This window comes from Crinia signifera, chromosome 1 (genome assembly GCF_055691185.1).
Source record: "Crinia signifera chromosome 1, ASM5569118v1, whole genome shotgun sequence".
Classification (NCBI taxonomy): domain Eukaryota; kingdom Metazoa; phylum Chordata; class Amphibia; order Anura; family Myobatrachidae; genus Crinia; species Crinia signifera.
In genome coordinates, this window is record NC_139217.1 from 154,202,438 (window position 1) to 154,229,663 (window position 27,226).

At 40.9% G+C, this 27,226-nt stretch overlaps 1 protein-coding gene across 1 annotated transcript in view; it reads right to left on the reverse strand.

Moving 5' to 3' along the window:
* Positions 1–27,226, reverse strand: part of TMPRSS9 (transmembrane serine protease 9) — a 117,628-nt gene that overhangs the window by 51,988 nt on the left and 38,414 nt on the right. The window contains exons 2-5 of the mRNA XM_083174840.1: positions 8,869–9,026; positions 6,803–6,933; positions 4,392–4,459; positions 2,441–2,613 (exon numbers count right to left, since the gene is read on the reverse strand). Of these exons, the coding sequence (XP_083030966.1) occupies positions 2,441–2,613; positions 4,392–4,459; positions 6,803–6,933; positions 8,869–9,013 (517 nt within the window). The 5' untranslated portion in view covers positions 9,014–9,026. The remainder of the gene's footprint in view (positions 1–2,440; positions 2,614–4,391; positions 4,460–6,802; positions 6,934–8,868; positions 9,027–27,226) is intronic.

Sequence of the window (27,226 nt, forward strand, 5' to 3'; positions counted from 1 at the left end):
TGCACTGTATGAGACCTTACAGGGGAAACAAAGCAAACGTGCCTAGTTCTGTGCAGGTATGCAGAGCAATATTATCGAATGAGAGATGAAGGGTGTAGCTGGCACATGCGTTGAAGACTGCACAGCTGTCCCACCGTGGGACATGAATGTTCCACCATCGTGCTGCTGCTATGCATTATGATTACAAGGTTTGACCCTGTAATCATAATGGCACATGCTAATTCACATTCACATTTTGGGCCTGATTCAGGTTTGTTAGCAAAAAGGAACACAACAGGGGAAAAAACCCTGGAGTTACTCCATACCATGTGCCCAAGGGCAAGATAAATCTTTTGCCCCCTTACAAAAAAATGACTCCTCTATACCGAGCACTACATCGCTGACCCCTCTATACCCTTCACTACATCATTATCTCCTCTATACACTGCACTACGTCACTAACCGCTCTATACCCTACACTACATCACTAACCCCTCTATACCCTATGATTCTCCATTAATGCCTCTATAAACTGCACTATGTCCCTGACCCCTCCATACCCTACACTACATCACTGTCCCCTCTATACCCTACACTACACTATTGATCCTCTATACCCTACACTACATCGCTAACCCCTCTATACCCTACACTACATCACTGACCCCTCTATATCTTACACTATATCACTCACCCTCTATACCCTACGCTACATTGATAACCCCTCTATACCTTACACTACATCACTAACCCCTCTATACCATACACTACATCTCTGACCCTCTATACCCTACGCTACATTGCTACCTCCTCTATACTTTACACTACATCACTAAACCATCCATAACCTACACTATATCACTCACTCTCTATACCCTACACTACATCACTGACCCCTCTATACCTTACACTACATCACTCATGCCTCCATACCCTACACTACATCACTGACCCTCTATACCCTACACTACATCACTAACACCTCTTTACGTTCCACTACACTACTGACCCTCTATATACTACACTACATCGCTAAACCCTCTATACCATACACTACATCTCTGACCCTCTATACCCTACACTACATTGCTACCCCCTCTATACTTTACACTAGATCACTCACCCTCTATACCATACACTACATCACTGACCCCTCTATACCTTACACTACATCACTGACCCCTCTATACCTTACACTACATCACTCACCCCTTCATACCCTACACTACATAAAAAAATAAATAAAAAAAAAAAACACATAAAGGGGGAGATGCACTTAAGGGAAAATGCTGTAAAATCCCTGTTATTGGGGTTTTTACCGCATTTCCCCATGCAATAAAACCTGATCATCGGGTTTTTGCAATATAGAGTAAGGCCAGAAAAAGCTGGTACTCTATAGAAGCCTATGGACTTCTCTCCACCGCTGCATTTGTGGGATCCATCACAGATCCCTCCCAGCATGCTTCGCGCCTGGCGCTGTCACTCTGCGCATGTGCAGGACCTCCTGGGTGTGAGACCCAGAAGTCCAGTACCAGAGCAGCTTCGCAAAGGACAGCTCTTATCGGAAGAAAAAAAACATATATAAACAAGACTCTGCTAACATGAAGACAAATATTATAAAGAATATACATTCAACACTTGACAAAAAATAAATTAAAACAAATATATGCACTTGCTAAAAAATTATAAGGTCACTGTTCATGATGAGGTTAGTACGATGAGTTGGGTATGGTAAAGTCTCTTTAGAATGAAATGAAAAATTCTCTATGGTAATGCAAATGTTAGTTTGATTAATGGGTTAGACAACACAGTATTCCATGTGGAAAGAATCCTCTTGCTTAGTACTGTATGTATTTAGGAATTAGAATCAGAATGACATCATGATAGTTATGGTATAAACATTAGTGTTTGTATATATTTACCACTCCTATTGCTTTCTGAGGAAGCCACAAGTTCCTTTAGGAGGAGAAACGCATAAGAGGGCATTTCTGGTACCAGCTTTTCTATTCACAACCACTGGAGGTTGTCACTGCAGAGACGCAGCCCTGTTTGGCTATATGCAGTTTTGGCCACCTATGCACAATCTAGTACAATTACTATAAGCGAGCATTGCTGCATCTACCACAATAGGTGTGGTGATACCTTAAGAACTTTCCACAGTACATCGGGATGGGTGATAGCTAACAAGCATGGCCTTAGTTTTATCCTCAGCTATCACCTGCAAGGTGCCCCCACAGTCCTGGTGCCCTATGCTGCTAATCATCCTATTGATTAATCAGGCACTGCCCATGCCTAGGGAAACGACATGTCACTTGCTTCATCTTCATTTTGTTTCCTTAATTTGCCAGTATAATGCAGGATATCAACACATTTGTGTAATTGTTTGAATTTCTGTATATATATATATATCCCATATGCTGGGTATAGATCTTTCTGCATTCCTCCTGGACAGTGGACATACCTGCAAGCACAGCAGATGAAATGTTCCCATAAGTATACACTGGGATGGGCTGTCCACTCAGCGAGGAAGCCAGGCCCTGCCTGAGAGTGTCTTCAATCCGCTTGCGATCATCAGTGTAGACAGAAGAAATAAATTGCATCTTGAGATGTGCGATAATGCTTTCATTCCCCCTGCTGTGGGACCATTGCAAATAGAAAATAAACATTTATTTATCTGTGCTTTCCAATACATGTCATTAATATATATGTATACTGTAGTCTAGAAGGTACTGTAACACTATCATAGCTATAGTTTTCAGTATATTTTTTTATTCATTATTACATAATATATCTAACCCATTCTGAGGTTCCAGATCCAGACACTTTAAACCAGGCCTAATCTGGTTAGTCTACAACCATACTCTGCTAATCACTCAGGGGTCTATGGGCTTACTTCATGTTTGTAAGCAATGCCGATATTAAAGCAGCAGAGCGATTTTTATTTTTTTTGTAGATATTTTGTAAAGCGATTGATAGGAAGGAACAATTAAAGAAAGGTGACAAGGAATAGCAGCAAAAAAGTGGAGAAGTTGCCGCAAGCAAACAATGAGCTACTAACTGTCGATTATATAGCGCAGTCTCTGAAATGACAGGACCAGACTGCATTATTTGGGCAACCTCTCCACTTTATATCTTTCCAAGTCATGATGCATCTTCTCCATACTTAGGACGGTATACAATTGTTTTTCAACAGCATTTCAGTTTGCTCTCCCCGGGGGTGGTAAGTTCAAATGCGGACCATAATGAGCGCGATATGCGCAAACAAATTGATTAATAGAATATTGCCCTTTCAATCTCATATAATTTTAGACAGGAGATTGGTTGTGATATAAAATTGAATACCACCTTCAAAATTCTTTTTCAAACTACAATAAACTTGGAAAGTTATTGGACAGGATGCAGCAAACCTAAAATGTGGGCAGACCTCTGAAAAATGCAGTTTTCAGAGGTTTTACTGCTTACCGCAGAGGGGGAACAAATTAGCCAGGCTTGGTTAAATGGAGGGGCCGAGTGGAGCCCCAATTAGCTGGCAATATCAGCTGCAGTAGCTCTACTTAAAGTGATATTTTGTTCTGTATATTTTTCTAAGGCTACATGGCAATGCCTCCCACAATTAGGCCACACCCCTGAAAAGTACTGGGCCCAGCCAGGCTCTCTACTGCCCTGCTCCCTGCACCCCCATTGGTGCTTTCTTTAACTGACCTATGAACAGGTAACGGATTCTAAAGATGGAAGTCTTACTCTTGCAAAGGAGAGTTCTTGCCGGAAGAGCTGTCCTTAGAGATTTTCTTCAAGCATAATGTATTAATAAACACCATTATGCTTATGATAAGTGTTGTGTGCAAAATGCGATGCTTGGTTTGCCCTGCCCAATATGTTATGTTTCTTGGAAAATTGTGGAACCCTTTAAAGTACATAATATTTACAGAATGTATTTGCTGAGCTTTTAAATATACATTATGCTCATGAAAACTTGTTCTATTCAGCAATACTTCTGGAGTAATATGCATAAGGTGCATGCTGTCTAGGGAAGTTAAAGCAGTGCTGTAGGACCAGGGTTAATGGGCAGCATAAACGGGTGACCCAGGAACCAATTATAGCATGGTGATTGTGCCAAATTGTAAGATGTCTGCTACAGCTGTCACCGGGAGGGAGAGCTTACAGCCTCCTTCCCAGTAGGGTCCGGACTGTTCTGATTGTTTTCCATAGCTCTTCTTATCATATGGGGAGGCTGTAATCTCTCCATGCCCATCTCCCCGGTGACAGCTATGACATTAGACACCCTCTTGGACACCCCACACTGCTGCAAGTTGCTGATTTGCTTTGGTCCAGCATTCAGGGGGTACCTGGTAACAAATTGTAGGGCCTTATCCATAGCTGCACAATGATGTATGAAGTATTAGCACTCTTACCTGTAGTGTAAAACAGTACATCCCACATAACTATCTTCTAGAACAGTATTCTTAAAACTGGATTTCAACTAAAATAAATAAAAAAATGTAAATATATATGCTGTACCGACAAAACAATGAGCTCAAACAGTGATAAAGAGAACCTTACCAAAGATGAGATAATTATCGACAGAATTAATATTTGGCATCCTCCACAAACACAAAAAGACTAATATTGCAATTTCTTATCAGATCTACCAATACAATTAAACCAGTCAATTAGACAATAGCAGGAAAAAAATGCATTATTTTTACATATTTTTCATTAACTTTTGTTCCTCACGCAATCTTGTATCGTTGTTGGAGCCTTAAAGGTGCCCATACACTAGGGTGACTTTTCCAAGGGTAGAAGTGCCCCCCTCGCAACCCCCCCCCCCCGCCCCCGTGCAGCAGGACTGCATACAATCCACCATATGCAGTCATTTTGCATACAATGTATTGTATTGTATTCAATCCTGGCTAAGCCTGCTGAAAGGCGGTGACACAATAAATATATTGTGCAATTTTTAGGCTCCCATGGACATGATGTCAAACATATGCAATTTGGTCACTTTTAATCCGATTTCTCGCTGGAAAAGTGACAAAATCGCCATGGAATCACCCTAGTGTATATGCACCTTAAGCTGAATACACACCTATAGCTATATTTGCAAATAAATCTATCTGCAGATATATCTCTTGACAAAGCAGACCATATGTTCTACCTATATGCTGCCTGATCAGTCGTGACTGACATCACAAACTGATACTGCATTTGCATGTGCCCTCCCAGTTGCCCTGCCAATCACTGCTGGCCTGTGCATTGCGTTTATGGGTGGGCGTCAGATACACACAGCACAATGCGCCAGTAGATCATTATACATATCGGCCATCAGCTGTGCTACACTGCCGATGCAATATGCCTGTGGACGACTTTGTTCACAGATGTACTGCAGGTACCAGCGATATATCGGCCATTCAATTGAACGTCTGATATATATCGTCCAGTGTGAACGCACTTTTAGTTTCTTTGGTTATAAGCAGCAATTACATGCACACATACTGGGATTAAAATGACAAATTCAGTGAAATTCAGTAACATATTGCCACATGTATGGCTGGTCCCAGTGGCATGTAAAAAAAAGTAATAAACAAATATATTGTTAAAATTGGTGTGAAAATTGCCAAGCAATCATTTTTATTCATCATAATTACATGCAATGTTTATCTTATACAGGAAATGTAATACAATTTTTTTTTTTTTTACAAAATATTTTTTTATCTTCATTTATATAACAAATGTGAGTGACGCTGGAATTGTTACAGTACCAGCTCCTAACTGCCAGGTTACAGGCTGTGTTTGAAAAATATCAGGAGCTGATTGGTTGGAACTTTATATTTCCTCACTTCATCACTCTCCATGCTTTTATACACATGTGCCTAATATCCCTTTTAAATGAAAATGCTGGGTCGTATACAGGGTTTTGTATTCAGGTCCAACCTGGTTGCGACACAGCTAAGACCCATTTTGGAGTGTTGTATGGACCCGGCTTATTGATGAGTCAGTAATGTCACCGCACCCGTGACCACTGTCGGCCCTTGGAGATCAGATAATCTCTTATAGTCTTTTCTTCTTATGTAGTAAATGGGTCCCTGGTCGACCTGGCTTACTCATTTACACTGCACCATGACCCGGTCCTTCCTGGGACCAACCGTGCCAGCTAGCTGGGTTGGATTCCCAAGTTAATCCTTTTCTACTGAGCCCCTCCCAGGATATCACGGCAATAACCCACATTTATAGCAGTGATGGAAAATGGGTATGAGTAAGTTGACCAAAGCTGCTATGGGTCTCTTTGTTTAACCATTTGCTAAATAGTGCAGTGCCCTGAAATAGCTATTCAGTGTAATTTTAGCTGGAGATATGGCTAATCATTGCTTCATAAACAGACCAAAGTGGGGTGATTTCATTTTTTTTGGGGTGCTCAATATAACCGGCAACCCTTGGAGCAATTCCATTAATTCTGAAACGACAGAAAGGAATGGATTTAGCTGCATAAAACAGCTGAACCTGACTAAAATACTGCCCTCAGCGCGAAAAGTTTAGGGACACTTTTTGCATAGCTCAGAAGGTTGTGAGCAGAAATGTCTCCCGCCATGGCTATTCACTGATGTTGGACTTGGGACTCCTGCAAGTGTGAACCCCCCCCCCAACCCCACCACAACCGGAGTAAATTGTTGCCAACAAGGTTTATTGAGGATTTAGGAGAATTACTACCTTGGGGAGAGTCCCACTCTAGTCAGCAGAGAGCAGAATGTGTTGGATAAAAACGAAACACAAAAAAATGCTTACACCTGATTCCTAGTAATGGTTAGAAATCAGACATGTGACTTACCATTCTCTGTAAAGTATTGGTTATTGATTTGTAGTACATAGAGGTGCTATTTTGTAAACTGGGATCGTAATGAAGACCTTGTAATTCCAGAGTATGCACCACAGTGAGGCTCTGTGTTGTTGTTAAATACACTAAAGAAAGAGAGAGAGAGAGAATTCTGGAATGTCATGATTCTTTCTTGCCTTTTGCTATCAACCTTCATGTTACCTTCATATGACTTTGCTCTTGTCTTTATGCAGCTTTTAATAAATACATTGCAGTACATTCTGAGGGCAGGGGTGGAACATAGCATCGCTGGGCCCAAAAGCCAACCTTAAATGAGAGCCTGGTGATGCCACTGGATAACCCTGTGCCCCCATTCTCATAAGTTCTCAGCATATGATTGGGTGTGGCCACTGGCGTATCAATAATGGCTATAAGATTTGTGAACCAACATGCAACACACCCACTGTGCCTGTGCTGCTAACCCTCCCCATATATTTGCCAATGGCAATGTATTTTGGAAAGATTGCTCAGGTACAGGTGAAAGCAAAGACTTGACGGTTCTATGCATGTACCAAATGCACCATCATTTAAAAGGGGTGGTGGTCCACTAAGCTTGTGCGGGTTATATATATAGTCAGAGAATCCCCTACTCCATTCTTCTGAGAGCAGAGCAGAATCCTTAGGACTTGTCATTACCTGGCCCACTTCCAAGAGAGGTTGTACGCCCTGTAGTGCAGTAGTTCCACCACTGTCCCAGGGCAATTCTGATATAAATATATGGCTGAATGAGCAATTGAGTTAATAAAATAAAGCAGTCAACTTAAAAAAAAGATCTGAGGTAAAAAAAATATATATTTTTTTTTATTGCCACTAATTATGGAACAAAAAATTATTTGCACTTACGCCAAATGTACATTGATAATAGTAATATTAACTAGCTGGCCTTAATTTCTAACTTACAGGCCTAAATAGTTTGTCTGCAGAAATGTGAAAATCTCCCTATTTTCAACATTCACCCACAGTGTGATACCACAATAGATGAAAACTCATACACCAAGGGTTCTAAAAATGAAGAGGCAATTTTGCCCATGGCAACCAATCAGATCCTGACTTTCACACACCATGGCTGGCCCATCTTAACATGACAGTGTTGCCCAGAGAGCTATGGGACTGTTCACGCACACCGGTGTTTTGGTGTGCTGTTCCCCACCCCCAAATTCACACAGCACTGAGTCACTGAGTCATTGCATGTGAAAGGTGCAACTGTCAGGAAAAAGCTGGACAAACTTTTTTCTGTCAGGTCAAATCAAGAATGACAAAGGTCGTTCAGACAAATTGGTTAAATCTGTTTTATTTAATTAATTTCTCCAAACAAACCTTTTGTCCGTTTTCCAGATTTTTGTTCCCACCAGACAGATTTTATAGACAAGTCTTAAACTACATAAATTGTGTTAATAAAATGCACGCTAAAGGTATCGGTAATGATATCCTGTGGATTGTTATCAATAACCCCTATGTGAACATGCAGTCAAACCTGATATGTTCGGTGGGGGTCCTGGTGACATTATTGAATGATATCGCTAATGATATTATTTGTTTGGCTGCACCTCAGATATTGATACCAGTGGCATTGCATATTGTTTAGTGTGTACAGGGCATTAAGGTTATGTACCCAGCTTAGCATGCACATTCCAGCAAAAAAGAAGCTGGTCACAAGCCGAGTATCACAGGATGGCTGTTTGGCATGCCATTGGCTATAGTATATTTCCCCTTATTCTGATCTCCACCCAACCAGCTCCCAGATTAACAATAGGGCTGACAGAGCTGCAGCCTCAGGCCTGCACATAGAATAAACCCATCGCCATGATAGCAGGATGATGACCAGTTGCCTAGCTGCGAGGGGCTGATTCTGCAATACTGGTCCCCAGTTCTGTGCATTTCATGCGCACAGTGCAAGAATAACTGATACCTACTTGTATGGATCAGCCCCTGGGACGGAACCCATAAAGTCTAATGAGCGGTTGGATTACATTTCTCCTATTATGGCAGACCCTAGATGGGGGAGATTCCAACATACTCACTAATTAATAATCCTGCAGTGACACTGATGGCCGTGCTTCCAAAAATTATAGAGGCCAATGTCCATTTGCAGCATGTTGTGTGTATAAACTTCACCTTGTCCACGTCCAACACAGGCTCTGCACCCACACACGGCTGGCCCGCCATTGTAACAATGGAGCTGTAGAGAGAAAACATGTGTCATGAACACTTCCAAGCTTTGACAATAAATCCCATCTAGACAATTCAAATACATGCTTGAGAAACATTGGGGTTATTTTTAGACCAGATCAATCCTCTATTAAATTGTAGAGCCCTACGATCAGATAGCTGCCGCCTGCCAGAGTAAAATCTTGCCCTTTGCAAGGCCGTGAAAATCCTGAGAAATATCTCAGATCAGTGATTAGCAGCAAATCCAATTGCAACTCACTCACCAGCGAATAATATTCCCATGGTGTGTAGTCTATGTGAAACCCAGGACTTACTCGGCCAGTGCAATAGAAACAGGCTGATCAAGGCCGGAGTTGACATCGCACAACCTCCCTGAAAATGACTTGTGGTAGCTCTGAAACTCCCAGAAAATGACCGGTTACCACCCACTCTGGTTTCCTGTCAATCAACTTGCGAACGCCTTGTAATTAAAAAAAGACGCTAGATTTTATTGCAAGTGTGCGCTATGATCTGTATGCATGCACAGTTAATCAATAATCGGTTGGCCCAGCGAGCAAGTCTGAATAACCCTCATATTTGTAATAATAAAGTATTACACTTTTCTGTTTGATTTATGGGCAGGATTCAGACCGGATCACTTATCTGCAAATGTGCAGAAGACTGCAAGTAGTTAGCCGCCACCCAGACAGAAAGAAAACTCACTGAGGATCGGCGGGGCACAGGGCTGGTTTAAGTCTTTGTGGGAGCCTTGGTCACTTTAGACAGGGGGCCCCCTCCCACTTGTCATTACTGGCCGAAAACTGCACGGGAGAATATTGCACGGTCAAAAATAGGGTGAAGGCAGTATAAACTTGGTCAATGGGTAACTGCAGGGGGGGATTAATATAAACATAAATATATGTACAGTATATATAAAATACCACATGAAAAGCATGTGTTTGTCCCTCTGTACCTTACTCTGTAGGATGCCTGACAGGTGCAGCACTGCTTCTGATTACAAACCCGCCCATGATGAGGCCGCTGCTGTTGTTGTCATCCATGGGAAACTCTCCCAAAATCTCTAAATTTCTGATTCTGACACCCAATTACATTTGGACCGTTGTTTGGTTCAGATTTTTAGGTCGACAGTGTCTAGGGCGACATCAATAGGTCAGCTGCTATTGGTCAACAGGCAAAAGGTCAACATTGTCAAAATGTCGACATAAGCAATAGGTCAACACATGAAAAGTTCGACATACGGTTTTAACGATTTTTTTTCATTCAGATAACTTGTTCATATTTACGAACCACGTGGACTATAATTGAGAATGGTAAAATGTCAATACCTTTTTTATGTGTCAACCTTTTCAATGTCGACCGATCATGATTGACCTAATGACTGTAGATCTAGAAACTGTCAACCTAGTGATCCACAGCCCTCTTTGTTATTTCAAAATGTTTTTTTTCCTTTTATAAAAATGTATATTATCTAAACATAAAAACTTTATTCAATAGATAATTCTTTCCAAAATGAAAAGCTAATTAAGAAATATAAAGCTTACACAAAATGTTAAACAGATGGAAGTCTATGACCAATATAAAGATATGCATATTAATATGTATATCATATTACTTTAATACATACTGTACAACACAAGAGTTTTTTGTGTATGTTTAGGGACTGTGCCCGTTGCAGAGTATAAAAAAGGTGAATAAAAAAGCTGAGCTCTGTTTACGCTGTAAAATGGCAGAGGCGCTGAACATAGGGGTACAATAGGGTCTTTGTTAGGTTTTCATTCTACCTCTGCTGTCCAGTGGAAATACCTAAATTCCAGACATCTCCTCCCCCTGTTGATTTTATCACAGGCTGAGAAAAGGGGGGGTTAGAAGATTCACCAACTCTCAGAAACCGAGGGTAAAAAAGAATGAAGGAAATAAGAACCGCGACTGAGACCACCACAGAAAATTTAGAATCAGGAAACTGGTTGAGAAATCCAGTATGGTGCTCTCTAAACACACATCTTTAGCTTTGCCAGGTAGTAGTAATACACTATTCAGATACTGTAACTATATCTCAGTGTTGATATAATCAGTCAGGCAGGCTCATTCAGCAAGGAAATCTCATGAATTAGCCTCCTGCACTAATGTTACTAGACTAGTGAAATAACTCTATTGCAAGTTTTTTTTTCTTTCTTTTTCTTGTTGCTAAATGGCAATTGTTTATTGGAATTGATTCATGTTAGTCTGTGTATACCAATTTTTCAGTCATGTCCACATATGAGCACAAATGAATAGTGCCATGGACCTCCTTACATGATACGAGGCTTAGTCGGAAACACACAAGATAACTAAAGGAGCAACATGCTTAATTTCAGAGCAAAGCAAAACAATTGACGCAATAATAATAGGTTAAAGGTCCATACGCACTGGGTGTTTTTTTGCGATGATGGGAAAACCGCTGTGCTGAAAATTGCTCATTTCATACACACTGAGCGATTTTCACCTGTTCAAGCTATTTTGCTGGGAGTGGACGGCTTTCCATAGCAAGACGCTATGGACAGCTGTACACCCCGTTGCTCATCTGCTGGTAATACCAGCAGATGACCGTCAGGCAGCTATGATGCAGGAGCGCGCATCAGCGCTCGTCACTGGGTGGATTTTAAGCTGAAAGCAGCTCAAACGGTAAAAGTAAGCTGAAAGCAGCTCAAAAACGCCCACTGTGGGCCTTAAGAAAATTTTAAGTAATGTAATCATATATATTCTTTCTAAAGGGTAATTTTTCGTGATGCTCCCTTTTCCTCCATTCATACTGAACCAAAACCGATAAATGAGGTACCATTTGAAAGATTACATTGTCCCCTACTGAAGAATTGATCATTTACAATTGCACATTGTATTATTTTTTAACAAATCAAAAAATTTACAATATCCCGCTTACACGCTCAACTTTTCCGCTGCACTGTATCCGAACAGTGTGTGAAAAATATGGGAGATTCCACGCGCTAATAAGACTAGCAGCACCGCTACATTACCGCCAATGCTGCTACCAGACCACTGTGCAGTCTCTGCCCCCCTCCCCACCTGACACCTAAAACAGAGCCCGCTGACCTACTTCTCCCTTCTTACTTAACCAAAATCGATAAATGAGGAACCATTTGAAAGATGCAAAATTTTCACATAGGCCACCTAGTATAATATAATAATAAATAATGAAAATGGACACCCTCTGCACAGTTCCATGTTAGCTATCTTACCAAACTACTATACCAAATACTATTCCAATTACAATTAGTGTTACTTGTGCTTTTGCTTTAAATAGTTTTTCTTTTCGGTCATAAAGTCATAGTAGCACGGCCACAACATAATGGCGATCATTTTAGCCAATGTTAATTAAAACATAGAAAGATTTACCCCAAATCAGCCTTATGGGGAAAGGCAATCATATGTGGTGACTACAATGTGAAGTTGCCAGTAGTAGTAGTAGTAGTACGTTTATTTATAGGGCGCCGCAAAGTGTCCGCAGCGCCGTACATAGCAAACAAAAAAAAAAAAATGACGAGGTAACGTACAGGGTGTGTTGAAAAATACAGTATAAATGGGGGTATAGCTGGTAGAACTAAAGTCAGCATCAGTTCAGAAGTAGGTGTCAAAATTGTCAAGGAGACTAAAGATGAAGTAGAGGAAGGGAAGAACAGGACAGGAGCACAGGTGAGGTAAAGAGGTAGGGTGAGTACGTGAGGAAGGAGGGCCCTACTCATAAGAGTTAACATACTAAAAATAGGTGGGTGGACGAACGAAAAACAATAGGATAAGTAGGAACGGAGGGGAACGGAGGCAGGATAAGAGGATCAAAAGAGGTTAGGAGGAGGGATAGGCTAGTCGAAAAAAGTGGGTTTTGAGGGAGCGCTTGAAGGAGGTAAGGGAATCAGAAAGCCTGATGGGTGGCGGGAGGTTGTTCCAGTGCAGGGGGGCAGCGCGAGAGAAGTCTTGGACACGGGAGTGGGAGGAGGTGATTAGGTGAGAGGTCAGTCGGCGGTCAGCGATGGAGCGAAGAGGACGGGAGGGAGTGTGGATAGAGATCAGTGAAGAGAGGTAAGGAGCGGTGGAGGAGGAGAGAGCTTTGTAGGTGGTGGTGAGGAGTTTAAAGAGAACTCGGAAAGGAATGGGGAGCCAGTGAAGAGATAGACAGAGGGGGGAGGCGGAGGTAGAGCGGCGGGAGAGGAAGATGAGCCTAGCAGCAGCGTTAAGAATGGATTGGAGAGGTGCGAGGCGGGTGAGAGGTAGCCCGGAGAGAAGGATGTTGCAGTAGTCAAGGCGGGAGATGACAAGAGAGTGAATGAGAATTTTGGTCGCGTCAGTGGAGAGGAATGGTCTGATGCGTGAGATGTTGCGTAGGTGAAAGCGGCAAGACTGTGAGAGAGCACGAATGTGGGGGGTGAAAGAGAGGGAGGAGTCAATGATGACACCGAGGCAGCGCGTTTGGTCGGTGGAGGTGATCTCGGTTTCACCAATACTGATGGAGATAGTGGGGAACATTGCTACTTAAGCTTCACACACCATAGAAGTGCACAGGAAAAGAAGTGTTGCTACGTCCACTATAATAGGCAAATACGTGTGCCAGAAAACATAACTGTGATGCTCAGTTGCACATTGTCATAGTTAAGTTGGTCCCTTACACTGCATAGGCTGTGATTGAAAAATGACAGGAGCTGTATGGTTAGTAGTAGTATATTATCTCTCCACAAGGTTTGATCCAGCTTGCCTCTTATTGTAATATTATGATTCAGACAAGAGACATCTTTCCAAAGCATTTAAAGTATCTTTCGAGGTCTTTTGTCTGCAGGGCCGCCGACAGGGGGGTGCTAGGGGTACAACTGTCCTGGGCCCCGCTACTCTTACAGACAGTAGGGCCCAGGCAGAAGCCCTCCAGCACCCCCATTCCCTTTAGCCGTCCTCACCGCTAAACAGAGGCCGGCTGCAGGTCCTCCGCAGCCCGCCGCACAAAGACACTTAAGACAGTCCACAGGGCCTGGCTGGATCCTCCTGCTTCACAGCGCACAGGTGCAGCGGGAATGCCGGGCGCCCGCACTGGTGTGACATCATCTTTTGACTTACAGTGTGGGCACCCAGCATGCCGCAGCCAGATCATAGGGACTCGGATGGACCTCCGCCGCTGCCGTAGGTAAGCTATTAATACACAGCGGACACCTGAAGGCGGGCGGTGGTGATGGTAGGGGAAGGGGGGGTGGATGTCAGCGGGTGGGGGTGATGGTAGGGAAAGGGGGGGTGGATGTCGGGTGTGTGTGTGTGAAGGGGGGGGGGGATTTTGTCAGTCCCAGGACCCAAAATTTCTGACGGCGGCCCTGTAGTTGTCTGAACCAGAGAATCTTACTAAGACTGGGCATACACTATACAATTATTATTTTTTTTTTTTTAATTTATTTTTTAATTTAAAAAACGTACAGCAGACATGGTTATATATCTTACATATCTGCACATAAAAAACAAAGACATGTAACCTATCACATCTTAACACTTACTTTACGACATCGTTATCTCTCACATAACACATAAAACATATACCATATCATATCCTATCATTCCTACCTAGACATCGTTATCTCTCACCTAACTGATTATCTAGCATTCTTCCTACATTCATACATTTATACGCGTGCCAGGATTAAATTTGGTGTTTTGCAGGCCTGGGTTTCCCTAGCTTATTTTAAGAAGCAGGTTCACTTTATTCACTTTCCGGTACCTTTATTATTTAATTGTGCCTCCAGAAGGCATCCCCTTTCCGCTCAATATAGTGTTTCCATACGTCCCATTTCTTCAGTAGTCTGATATTTTCTATCACGTCATTTGTTTCCATTCTGTAGGCGTAATTTATTTTGTTTATTATCATTGCTATATCTGGGATTTGGTCTTGTCTCCAGTACTGTGCTATTGCCGTTTTTGTTGCTATGAAGACTTGGTTTAGGAAATATACATTTGTTTGCTTCATATCTATAGGGTTAACATGTAGTAGTACCCTCTGAGGGGTCATGTCCACTACTTCATCCAACACCTGTGTTATCAATTTCCCTACCTCTCCCCAGACTTCCTTTACTTTATTACAAGTCCAGAAGATATGCATTAAATCTGCATTCCCTTCCCCACATCTCCAGCAAACATTTATCTGTGATGGGCAGATTTTATTTATTTTGTCTGGAGTGTAATAAGCTCTGTGTATTAGTTTCATATATCTTTCTATGTGTGAAATGGATTTGGTCATCTTATGTACTATCATAAAGGTCTTATCCCACTGCTCTTCGTCTATCTCCAGGTCTAGGTCTCTCTCCCATTTAAGCTGTCCCTTCGTTTTTTTTTCCGTATCCTTGCTTATCATGTTGTTATACCAAAAGGTAATGCCCCCTGTCTGGTATCCTCCCCGTATTCTGTTAATTACATTATTTGATAATTGCTTTGGAACTTCTGTTATTTTATGTTTATTTATCCAACTTCTTATTTGTAAGTATTTATAGAAATCTGTGGTTGGTAGTTCGAACTTTTGTTGGAGCTGCATGAATGCAATTACTCCCTGTTCTCCCATTAGGTTTTCTAAAGTTTTTATACCTTTGGAGATCCATATCTCAGCTTTGAAGTCTGGGATCAGCTTCATTACTGTTTGGATTTCCAGATATTTTAAGGGTGCTATAATTTCTTCTTTTGTATTCAGGAATAAGTCCCAGACTTTAAGTGTATCCTTACATGCTTTGGGGCTATCCTTGGATGTTGTCCTCATATTTGGTGGTAACCATATTAGGTCTTTTATACCTAGCTCTCCCATAATTCCATCCTCTAGTTTTACCCAAGGTTTCTCTTCTCTGGCCTTGATGCCTTCTGGGATCTGATTTAAAATACATGCATGTTGATACAGCTGTAAGTCTGGAAAACCTATTCCTCCTCTTCTTTTTGATCTCATCAGATGTTTTTTTGCTATTTTTGCCTTTTTATCCTTCCAGATATATCTATTCATAGCTGTATTAAACTTGTTTATCCAATATTTTGGGAGCAATCTAGGTATTGCCCTAAACAGGTATAATATTTTTGGTAGGAAGAACATCTTCAACGTGGCTATTCTGCCCATCCATGATATTTCTCTATAGATCCAATCCCGAATAATTGCATTCAATCAAGTCTGCTTCATTATCCACCAGATTTACGCCCAGATACTTTATAGTCTTGGTTTTCCACTGGAAACTATAGTTTTCCTTTAAGATCTCTAATTCTATCGCCCCAATATTTATTGGTAGTATTTCTGTTTTATTTCTATTTAGCTTATAGTATGAGATTTTTGCATATTGATCTATTATTTGCATTAAAATGGGTATTGAAGTTTGGGGATTTTTAAGTAGTAAAAGTACATCATCTGCAAATAGTAGTGTCTTATGTTGCATTTTGTTAATCTCCGGGGCCTCGATTGATTGGGTGCTTCGGATTATTTCTGCAAATGGCTCTATCGACAAAATGAATATGATTGGTGAAAATGGGCAACCTTGACGGGTCCCATTGGTAATGGCAAATTTGGGGGATATGCAGGAATTACACATAACGTGTGCTCCCGGGGCTGAATATAGGGCCAATACTGCTTTTAGAATTTTCCCTATCATTCCGAATTTTTTTAGAACCTCTTCCATGTAACCCCAATGAAGCCTATCAAAAGCTTTTTGGGCATCCAGTGACATTACCAATAAAGGTTTTTCTTTCTTAATGTGATATTCCATCACCGCTATTGCTCTCCTAATATTTTCTGTACCCTGTCTGTTCTTTACAAACCCCACTTGATCAGGGTTGATCAGGTCTGGCAAGAATTGTTTCAGTCGGTTTGCTATAATTTTTGCATAGATTTTTATGTCTGTATTTAGCAGAGCTATTGGTCTGTAATTTTGTACATATTTTGGATCCTTTCCCTCTTTAGGTATTGTCACTAATCTGGCCTCTAGCATTTCTGCTGGAAATTTCTCCTCCTTTATGGCCTCTTCAAATGTATGTATTAATATTGGGCCTATTTGTCTCTGGTATGTTTTATAGAATTCATTGCTGAATCCGTCGGGTCCTGTGGCTTTTTTTTTTTTTAGCGTTTTAATTGCTTCCCTCATTTCTTGATCTAATAGTGGTTTGTTTAATTTTGTTATCTGCTCCGTATCTAATTTTGGGAGTTTTATTTTCATCAAAAATGTATTTATTTCTTCTTCTGTTGGTTGGGCTGTTCCTTTATCCATTTTAAGGTTATATAAATGTTTGTAATAATCTGCAAATACGTTTGTTATTTCTACTGGATTCGTAATTTTTGCTCTATTTTTATTATATATTTCTTTTACTTGTTTCCTCACATATCTCCCTTTTACTTTATTTGCTAGTAATTTAGATGCCTTATTACCGTCGTTGTATAGTCTTTGTTGAAATTTCAACATATTTATTTTTAGTTGTTTTATATTTTTGTTTTCTATTTCCGCCCTTAATCTGTTTAATTTTCCTAATATTTTATTATTTTTTGGATTTTTTTTTGTGTATATCTTCTAAATGTTTTACTTGTTCCTGCATCTGTATCTGTAAATCTTGCTCCTGTTTCCTCGCTTTTGAATTTATTTGGATAATTTTCCCTCTTAACACTGCTTTTAAAGTACACCAGAAATTTAAATGGTTTGTTTCTTCTGGTTTATTTGTACTACAGAATTGTTCTATGGTCTCCTCTATTTGTTGTTTTATGTCTGGTCTGTGTATCAGATAGTTTGGTATCGTCCAAGTTCTCTGCTTGAGTATATTTCTTTTGTTATCCCAAACTATCATTACCGGGGCATGGTCGGACCAAGTTTTTGGTAAGATCTCTGCCTTTTTAATTTGTTGTAGTGTATTTTTATCTGTTAATATTAAATCTATTCTGGAGTATGTCTTATGCGTGTTAGAGAAGAAGGTATAATCCCTTGTAGTCGGGTTTTTCACCCTCCAGGAGTCGTACAATCCTGCCTCAAAAAGGGTATTACTCACTTTTTGTGAGAGATTCAAAAGGGGTTTAGAGTTTTTAATATTTTTTATTGTCGATTTATCCATCTGTGGATCTAGAGTTATATTCAAATCCCCTAACATGATTACTGTCCTTTTTGGTATTTGTTCTAATTGTCTCAGTACTTTCTTCAAGAAAGTGTCTTGAGCTGAGTTAGGAGCATAGATTACCACAAATGTTACTTCTTGCCCTTCCAGTGATCCGCTTAATATCATGTATCTACCTTGCTTATCCGAAATTTGTGTTTCTAATTCAAATTGTACTGTTTTTTTAAAGATAATTGCCACTCCCCTCTTTTTGCAAATATCACTCGCAAAATAGGTTTTGGTATAGTTATGGTCTCCCATTTTGGGCGCATTAAGTCTGGAAAAATGAGTCTTTTGTATTGCTGCTACTTCTATTCCCTGCATGTGTAGATATTGGAGGACTCTTTTCCTTTTCTGGGTTGAATTTAGGCCTTTTGCATTGATCGTCAATATCTTAACCATACTTCTTTCTTTTACTTTTGCTTCTATCCCTCTTATTTTTGTCTTCCTTTTTTGGGTTTTCCCATTTTCTTCCTATTTCCTGCCCCTGGGTTCCTGTTCTTAATATCTGTTCCTGGCACTTCAACTTCCACTCTAAAATCTGAACCATACGACATTCACATCCACATTTACATTGACACATAATTTGTGCTCTATTGTTGTTCTTAGAGCCGTTTTGGTCTCTACACATCGAGACTCCTTTTGTTTTCAGGGGGTAGTGGTTCACCAACCTAGCGCCTAATTTTTTTTAACCTTTATGTTTATCTCGTATTATTTTCTCCAGAATGTATTTTACCGTCTCTTTATTTTTTTCCACTCCCTCCATCTCCGTAGCTATCTTAGATCTTCCTCTCAACCCTCCCTTCTCCCCTCCCGCAGAAAAAAAACAAAAAAACAAAAAAAAAAAAACCCTCCCCCTTCACAGCCAAATACTTTTTTCCAGGAAGTAGCTCTTGCTGAATCAATACTGCACATCGATTACTTCTGGACACACCGTATTGCGTAGTACATAATTCAAATATCAACCTATACCCTCTCTACATATATTTCTATACAATGTATATCACTGATGTTGGTATCATTTCCCTATAAGGGGGGTTATATTTTATGTACTGAGGTTTTATATTCCTATCCCTCTCTTCGTCTGTTCCCTGTATCGTCTACTGTCTCCGTACCTTTGTCTATCCCTCTATCTATTTTATTATATTTCCCTCGCATGCACCTTATTGCCCTACTACGGCAGTCCCCCTGAGCAACAAGCCTCTTCCCTGCGTTGTGTCGGCATCAGAGTACCATTAAAGTCTGTTTCTGTGTTGTACCGGGTAGGAGTAACAGTGTCCCTTTGATGGAGAGGGGAACTATTGCATATTAAACCTATTGCTCTCACTTCTGGCCTTTATGTGCGTATAAACTGGTACAGTAATAGGTATATTTCCATATTATTCATGGCTGTGTACAGAGAGTGGTCAAAAAAAAAATAAAAAATAAACCTTGCACCCTTTCGTATTAAATAACTTCTGATATAGCTTCTAAAATAACTTCTGATAGAGCTGTTATGCTCCTATGAGAGGTTTAATTGACATAATATTGCATATATCCATCTCCCTCTCTCCCTCTGTTATAGGTATCCCCGGATTGATCCCTACCTCCCTCAATACATTTCTGTATGCCTCTATAGAGGTTACTTATTCTCTCATGTGCACTTTGTTCCCTTATGTGGACCCGCCCACCCTCAAGCATAACACAAGCACAACTTTTGGTGTATCGCTTCGCTGAATCATAGAATGTGTTCTATATTGTACATAATAGTGTTAATAGTGTCCTTCTCCTGTAACGGAGCTCGATTACACAGTAAACCTCTTTCTCTCTATTCAACCTTTTATATCTCTTACAGTGAACAGTGCCTAATTTAGTACATTTCTGTATAATTTGTGTCCATATGGGGGGAAGGAAACATGGAAAAGGAAAGGCAAATAAATAAATAAGTGGGTAACATAACACACTCTGTGCACTGTGTACAAAAGGAATAAACAAGTACCTATATCTAAGGTGCTTATGCCTATGAATTTGAATATCGTGCTCCAAAAAAAAAATTGGTGACTTTTTAGATATTGCTTCTAATGATGAGGTATTATTATATTATTTTACATTGTTCTATATTTTGTTCACTTATAGGGGAGGGGGTAGAGAGAAGATAAGGGGCAAAAAAAAAAAAGGAGAAAACCTTGCACCCTTTCGTATTAAATATATTGATCCCTACCTCCCTCAATACATTTCTGTATGCCTCTATAGAGGTTACTTATTCTCTCATGTGCACTTTGTTCCCTTATGTAGCACCGCCCACCCTCAAGCATAACACAAGCACAACTTTTGGTGTGTCGCTTTGCTGGATCATAGAATATATTCTATATTATACATAATAGTGTTAATAGTGTCCTTCTCCTGTAACGGAGCTCGATTACACAGTAAACCTCTTTCTCTCTATTCAACCTTTTATATCTCTTACAGTGAACAGTGCCTAATTAGGTACATTTCTATATAATTTGTGTCCATATGGGGGGAAGGAAGCATGGAAAAGGAAAAGCAAATAAATAAATAAGTGGGTAACATAACACACTATGTGCACTGTGTACAAAAGGAATAAACAAATACCTATATCTAAGGTGCTTGTGCCTATGAATTTGAATATCGTGCTCCAAAAAATAAAAAATTTACAAAAAATTGGTGACTTTTTAGATATTGCTTCTAATGATGAGATATTATTATATTATTTTACATTGTTCTATATTTTGATCGCTTATAGGGGAGGGGGGTAGAGAGAAGATAAGGGGGTCCTTTCTTAATGTACAACTCTAGTCCATTCCTCCCGAATCAGTTGAGGGGTCTCCAATCTTCTCTCTGGGGATCCAATTCTCCATTCTTTAAGTATAGTAAGTCCTTCTTCTTCCGTATTGATTGTTTTTGTGGACCCTTGGTGGTTTATTATCAGTTTTACTGGAAAGCCCCATTTATACATGATCTCTGCATCTCTTAGTGCTGCAGTAATCTTGTTTAAGGATCTTCTTTTTGTGATAGTTTCAACCGATAGATCATTATACATCTGCCAAGTACCCAGAGTTTCTATGTTCGTTTTGTCTCTCGTGGCTCTCAAAATTTGATCTTTTATTTGTGGATAATGCATTTTCATAATGACATCTCTGGGCGCATCTTGGGGAGCCCTTTTTGCTTTAGGTAGTCTATGTATCCTGTCTATCAATATTTTTGAAGCCGGTGTATCAGGAAGTAGCTTTTGGAATACTTTTTGAACATGTTGTTCTAGATCTTTAGTTTGTATTTCTTCTGGTATCCCTCTTATCTTAATATTACTTCTTCTTAGTCGATCTTCTAAATTCATTGTCTTATCCCTCAGAGCTCTCAGTTCTTCTTGGGCGCATTCTTGTCTGTTAAGAAGTTCATTGTGGGATTTTACTATCTCTGTAATTTTATTCTCCATTTGGTCCGTCCTACTTCCTAGGTCAACAATCTCTTTTTTTATGTCATGTATTGTGGATGAAAATTCAATATTGATATCTTTTTTTAGTTCTAATAGCAGTTGGAGCATTTTTCGCAGAGTAATTGGTTCATCCATTTCGTCCTCTCCTTCAGTTTCTGACAATGCTAGATTTGATTTTTGTGGGGAAGAGAGATTTGATTGGGTAGATATGGATGAGGTGGACTGTCTTCCTTTCTGTTTTTCCTTTTCTTTCAGAGTAGAGGGCTTAAAGAAATTGGCTGTGGTGTCTGCAGGGGGTTTAGCTTTCTTTGGAGACATATTTTTTTCCACTTTTTATTTCCTCTGCTCTTCTCTGTCTCCTTATTTCTGTTCTTCCCCTTTAAGAGGTATACATTTTAATTTATTTTTTCCTTATTTTTCTTTCTCCCTCCGCCTTTTAAATATACATTCTGGTGGCGCTGGTTGATCAGTCACATCAGTCACATCATTTCTTTACTATTTTAGCCATTTTTCAGGCCCTTTTTTTTATTTTCATTTATTTTTTGGTGCTGTGATTACAGTCTTGTTTTTTTGTTTTTTTTTCCCAGCTCTCACTATTTCAGTAGGGAAGGGAGGGCAGTGCGGCTTTTACACCTCTAGTTTTTACAGGCTTTCTGATTCAGGCTGTATAGATGTAGGTGGTAGGGCTGCTTAGATTTCTGGCCTATTTTAGGTCCATATACACCCCTCACCCCTTTCTCACTTTCTTCTCCCCTTCCTCAGTCCTCAGTATGGGTGGAATAGGGGGATAGGGGAAGGGGGGCTCAGCGTCTCACCTCTCCTGCCGCTACCACCACTCTCCTTCCTCCCGTTCTGCGGCTTGTTCCAGGCTCCGTCTCTCCCCTCTCACTGCTGTAGGGGTCCGGACCGTTTTCTGTGCGATCTGTGCTGCCACCCGCTGGTCTCTCTAGGGGGTCGGTGCACAGTGTGTCTCTCCGTGCCTGCTGCCACGCCGTCCGGGTCCCACTAGCCCTTCTCCCCTCTAAGCACTGTAGGGGTCCAGGGCAGAGCTCTTTGATGCCGGCAACCGGGATCTCTGCGTTGCCCCGTGCCACTCCGTGCACGCTTGCACTGCCCAGCGTGTGTCCAGCGTGTGTCTCCGCAGGCTCCGGCTCCCGCCCTCACCTCCGGTGTCTCGTCTCCCTCTCGTGAGGGACGCACTCGCCGAGTCACACCTTCACAGCCGGGCCGCCGTCTAGTCTGCTGGGGAAGGTACGTTTTTTTTTTTCCTGCTCTGACCGGGCTGCCGTGACGTGCCTTCCACGCCCCCTCAAAACCACTATACAATTATTTTTTACCAGTTATTTATATAGTGCATACATATTCCGCATCGCTTTACAGAGAATAGTTGAACGTTCACATCAGTCCCTGGCCCATTGGCGCTTACAATCTATATTCCCTACCACATGTACACATGCACCCACACACATTCATTCTAGGAGCCATATGACAACAGTATATTTTGGGATTGTGGGAGGAAACCTGAGTACCCAGAGTAAACCCACACAAGCACCTGGGAGAATATACAAACTCTGCACAGTTAGGGCCATGGTGGGAATCGAACTCATGACCATAGTGCTGTGAGGCAATAATGCTAAGCATTACACAGTCTGTGCTTCCCCAGTTATCTCTGGCAAATCATCTGCCAAATGTGGCTGGTTGCAATTAACATCTATTAATGGATGAGCGCAATTAACCCAACGAACATTTGTTTCCAAATACTGGAAAATTGACAAATACTGTCACAGATTTAAGCAATTTTTATGAATGACAATTTTGTCCATTAACCAGTGTTTAAATACTTGTAATTAGGATCTGCCTGAGCCAGATGAGGATTATAAGAGGAGCATATGAGGCAACTGTCTTGGTCACAGAGCTACTGGGTGCCCAAAACAACTGCCTAATCTGAACCCATGGACCCCACAAACAAAGAAAATCCATTAGTTGTCCACAAAAGTGTGGGGTGTCTAGGTTTGGTCAAACTACAGATGTGCCCACATACATCTAACCTCCTTCCACATTAAACAGCCCTTCTAGTCACACCTTGCTATGATATTACTCTGTATTGCTGAGCATTAATTAGTGACTTTCCCCAATAAATTGTCTTTTTTGCAAAGCAGTATGAATAAGAAGCACAATCGGCTTCTGCTGATTAAAATTATATGTGGCAGGCCTATATTCTGTGTGTTACCGTGGCAATATCTGCATACAAAATGCATCCTATTTTGTATGCTGATGCAGATACCATCACACACAGAATATAGGCATGCTGAATATCATTTTAGTCAACAGTGGATCTAACTCAGCATAGATAGCTTATTATAGAAAAAGCAGTTTCTTGCAATCAAAAAGTCACCTTCCAGTAAGAATCACCGTTAATTGCAAATCTGTGAATGGATGCAAATGCAAATAGGGATGCATTTGCAGATCCAGTCCACAAGACTGAGACATTGAAAAATGTTTTCCTTTCAAGTAATGCCATACACTAGGACCAATTTTGGCCAGCTATGGTCTATATGTTCAACACACCCCAACTAGGTGATGCGGGGTACTGTATAGTCCAAAATCCCTCTGATGGCTTTGTATAAAAACAGAAAGAAAATCTAGAAACACATAACTGATATATTTTCTATAGTACCCCGATGTATCAAATGCAAATTAATGACAAATTCATCTCTCATGTCTCCACCTTCCACTGTCTCTACGCATTCCCACCATACCCCATCTGCAAAGATACACTGATAATTATTGGCAACTTTAAGACTTTCAACTTGTTTCCTGATACTATTGTGGTTTTTGGGCAGGTTCCATTTAGGTTTTGTTACATCTATTTCCAGGTTATATTGTCATATTGAAAGATGTGACTTTCCACTTTACAATATAGTATACAATATAGTATGCAGCCACGACCAAATGTCACTTTCTAGTTTACTGTCTTTTTTAAAAACCTTATTAATAAATTAACATCAAGTACAGTAGTTGTCATTGTAATAAACATTCTAAATTAATATTGTTGTTACAGAACTCTACAAAGTTTTTAGATGTCCTCACATAAACTCCTAATCCTTAATAAACCCTTGGATTGTGAGGCATGTTAAATATGTCCCGGGATAGTGCCTCACCTATTGAAGGAGCCAGATGATAATCTGAATGAATTGGTTTTATCATTATCGCACATGTTGGCCGCTGTATTCCTGTGTATGCTGTATCTCGCATTTACAGGCCATGGAAGTATGTGGTATAATATGCAAAGTCTATAAAAAATACATGGTGTTGTATTATAATTATTTCCAATGCTACTTTAAAATTAATTGGTTATGTCTACAAAGTATATTTAGGAATAGTATATTTTACTTGTCATTCACTGGGTCTCCTGGGAGCATGTCGTACTAGTCTACATTAATAGTTCTCAATCCAGGAGAAGAGAGAGGAGATGCATGTGGGCAGTGACAGAGGCAATGCAGTTCTATTTGAGCAGCCATTAGGCCCTTGCCTCTCGAATGGCAAATTGCTCGAACAGAGTACATGGCCAATTGATGCAATTGCCATATATATCAGATTCCCCCTATTATTCTCTACACTCTGGGCCTAATTCAGGTTCAATTGTGGAAGTGTGGAAATTGTTGATCTGCAGTTTAGGCACTTCTGCGTATGCGTGCATGTGTGACCCCGTAAACTGTGGCACAGTCTGGAAAATGCAACCGCAATCTAAGGGCCAGTGCCACAGTGTTATGGGGGCATCCACACGGTGTGAGGGGAGCACAGTCCAGACAAAGCAGGCATGTCTGCTCTGCTTGTGGGGTGGGTCACGGTGGACTGTGTCACAAAACATGGTGGCCTTGGACTACCCTTAAGATGTGAGCACATTACTATACAGCAAAGCGTTGGCATTTGTGGAATGCGATTGCAAAATTTTGCAACCGCATCATTGGGAGGTACCCGGCATGTGGGGCAGCCTTGTCCTGTGCTGGGCGGCCCCTCACATGCTAGTGTAAGGAGTGCTGAATTAGCCCTTCTGTCCACTACCTAGGAAGGGGGCTCGATGCTGGAAGAGTGCTAATTCTTATGGGGTTGAAAAATCGGGTGTTCACAGGATACAGGAGAGTAGCCAAGTATAGAGTGTGCCAGATACTGCAGGGTTCCCTTTTTTGTAAACCGACAACCATCAGGAACTAATTATCTATGGTTATTTGTCATCCTCACAACTGAAGGGCAAGAAGTAAGGGTAAGATGTATCAATCCATGGAGAGAGATAACATGGAAAAGTTGCCCAAAGCACCCAGTCAGTAAAGGCCCATACACACTGGGCAACTTTGAGCTGAAAGTCGCTCAAAAAAGCATGTTTAAATGGCTTTCAGCTCAAAGCCGCCCAGTGTGTATGGCCCGGGGATGAGCGGTGAGTGCTACTGCACGCTCCCACATCATTGCCGGGAAAGCCGCTCATCTGCTGGTTATACCAGCAGATGAGCGGCTTTGAGAACGGCTTTGCATAGCACTTATGCAAAGCCGTCCTCCCCCTGCATTGGGCCGGGCAGGGGGAAAGCCGCTCAGTGTGTATGCACTGAGCGGCTTTCCCCGCAACGATGATAGTGATCATCGCTGTCCATACACGCTGCGCATAGTCGCCCAATGTGTATGGACCTTTAGTTTAATTTCTTAAACTGTGCTAGATAAATGTTCAGAAAGAAACTACAGTAATTCATTGCTTTGGACAACTTTACTTTACTTATCTCCCTCCAAGGCTTGATACATCTACCCCAAAGTGTTTTGTAAAATCTGCTCTATGATAAACTCCTCCTTCTTAACCTCAACCTGCCGGGACAATGTCCTGTATTATCTTCTGTTTACATTGTCCATCAGTCTGTTATTTTCTGTACAGAACACTGAGTCCTAAGTAGTGATAGTGCTAAACTATTAAGCTATTAATGTCAAGCATGAAAGTGTGTACGCTTATGACTTGAATTCTGCCCAACGTAAATGGGAATTTTAATCTTTGACACAAAGCTGCCTTTTTTCCTCAATAAAGATTTTTTTTTGGCTCACAATATTACCAGAATATACAAAAGTGATTGTTAACATAGTTAATTAAAAGGTTGTGTACAGTTCACGGAATCATCTGATTTCATTTATGCAACTATTGTTACCAAGATTTTTGATGATGTTTTATATTCTGTCATATTACTTAGCACACATTCTATGTGGGGATACTTGCTTAGCAGAGGTACTTCATACCTGCCAACTGTCTGGCTGCTCTCTCCGAGAGGGAGCAGCCAAGTCGGCTTAACAGGGGACGGGGCTCAGTAAAATGGGGCAGCCCTGGAGTAGAGAGGTGACTATGCGTTATTGTGGCTGTTCCCCCTGCTTTGCAACATTCATGTGGGGGGGGGGGGGGGGGTGTTTGCAGGAAGCTGCGGGCCACTACAGTATGTATATATATATATATATATATATATATACACATATATATACACACACACACACTACATGCTTGCCTACTTTTGTGTGCTCCTCTGTGGAGAAGCCGGGGAGGAGGCACTAAGATCCAATTCGAAGGGGGAAAGGGGGGACGGACGGACGGAGCGGATGATTATGCCCTACCCCCATTGCAACCAAATGGCATGTTT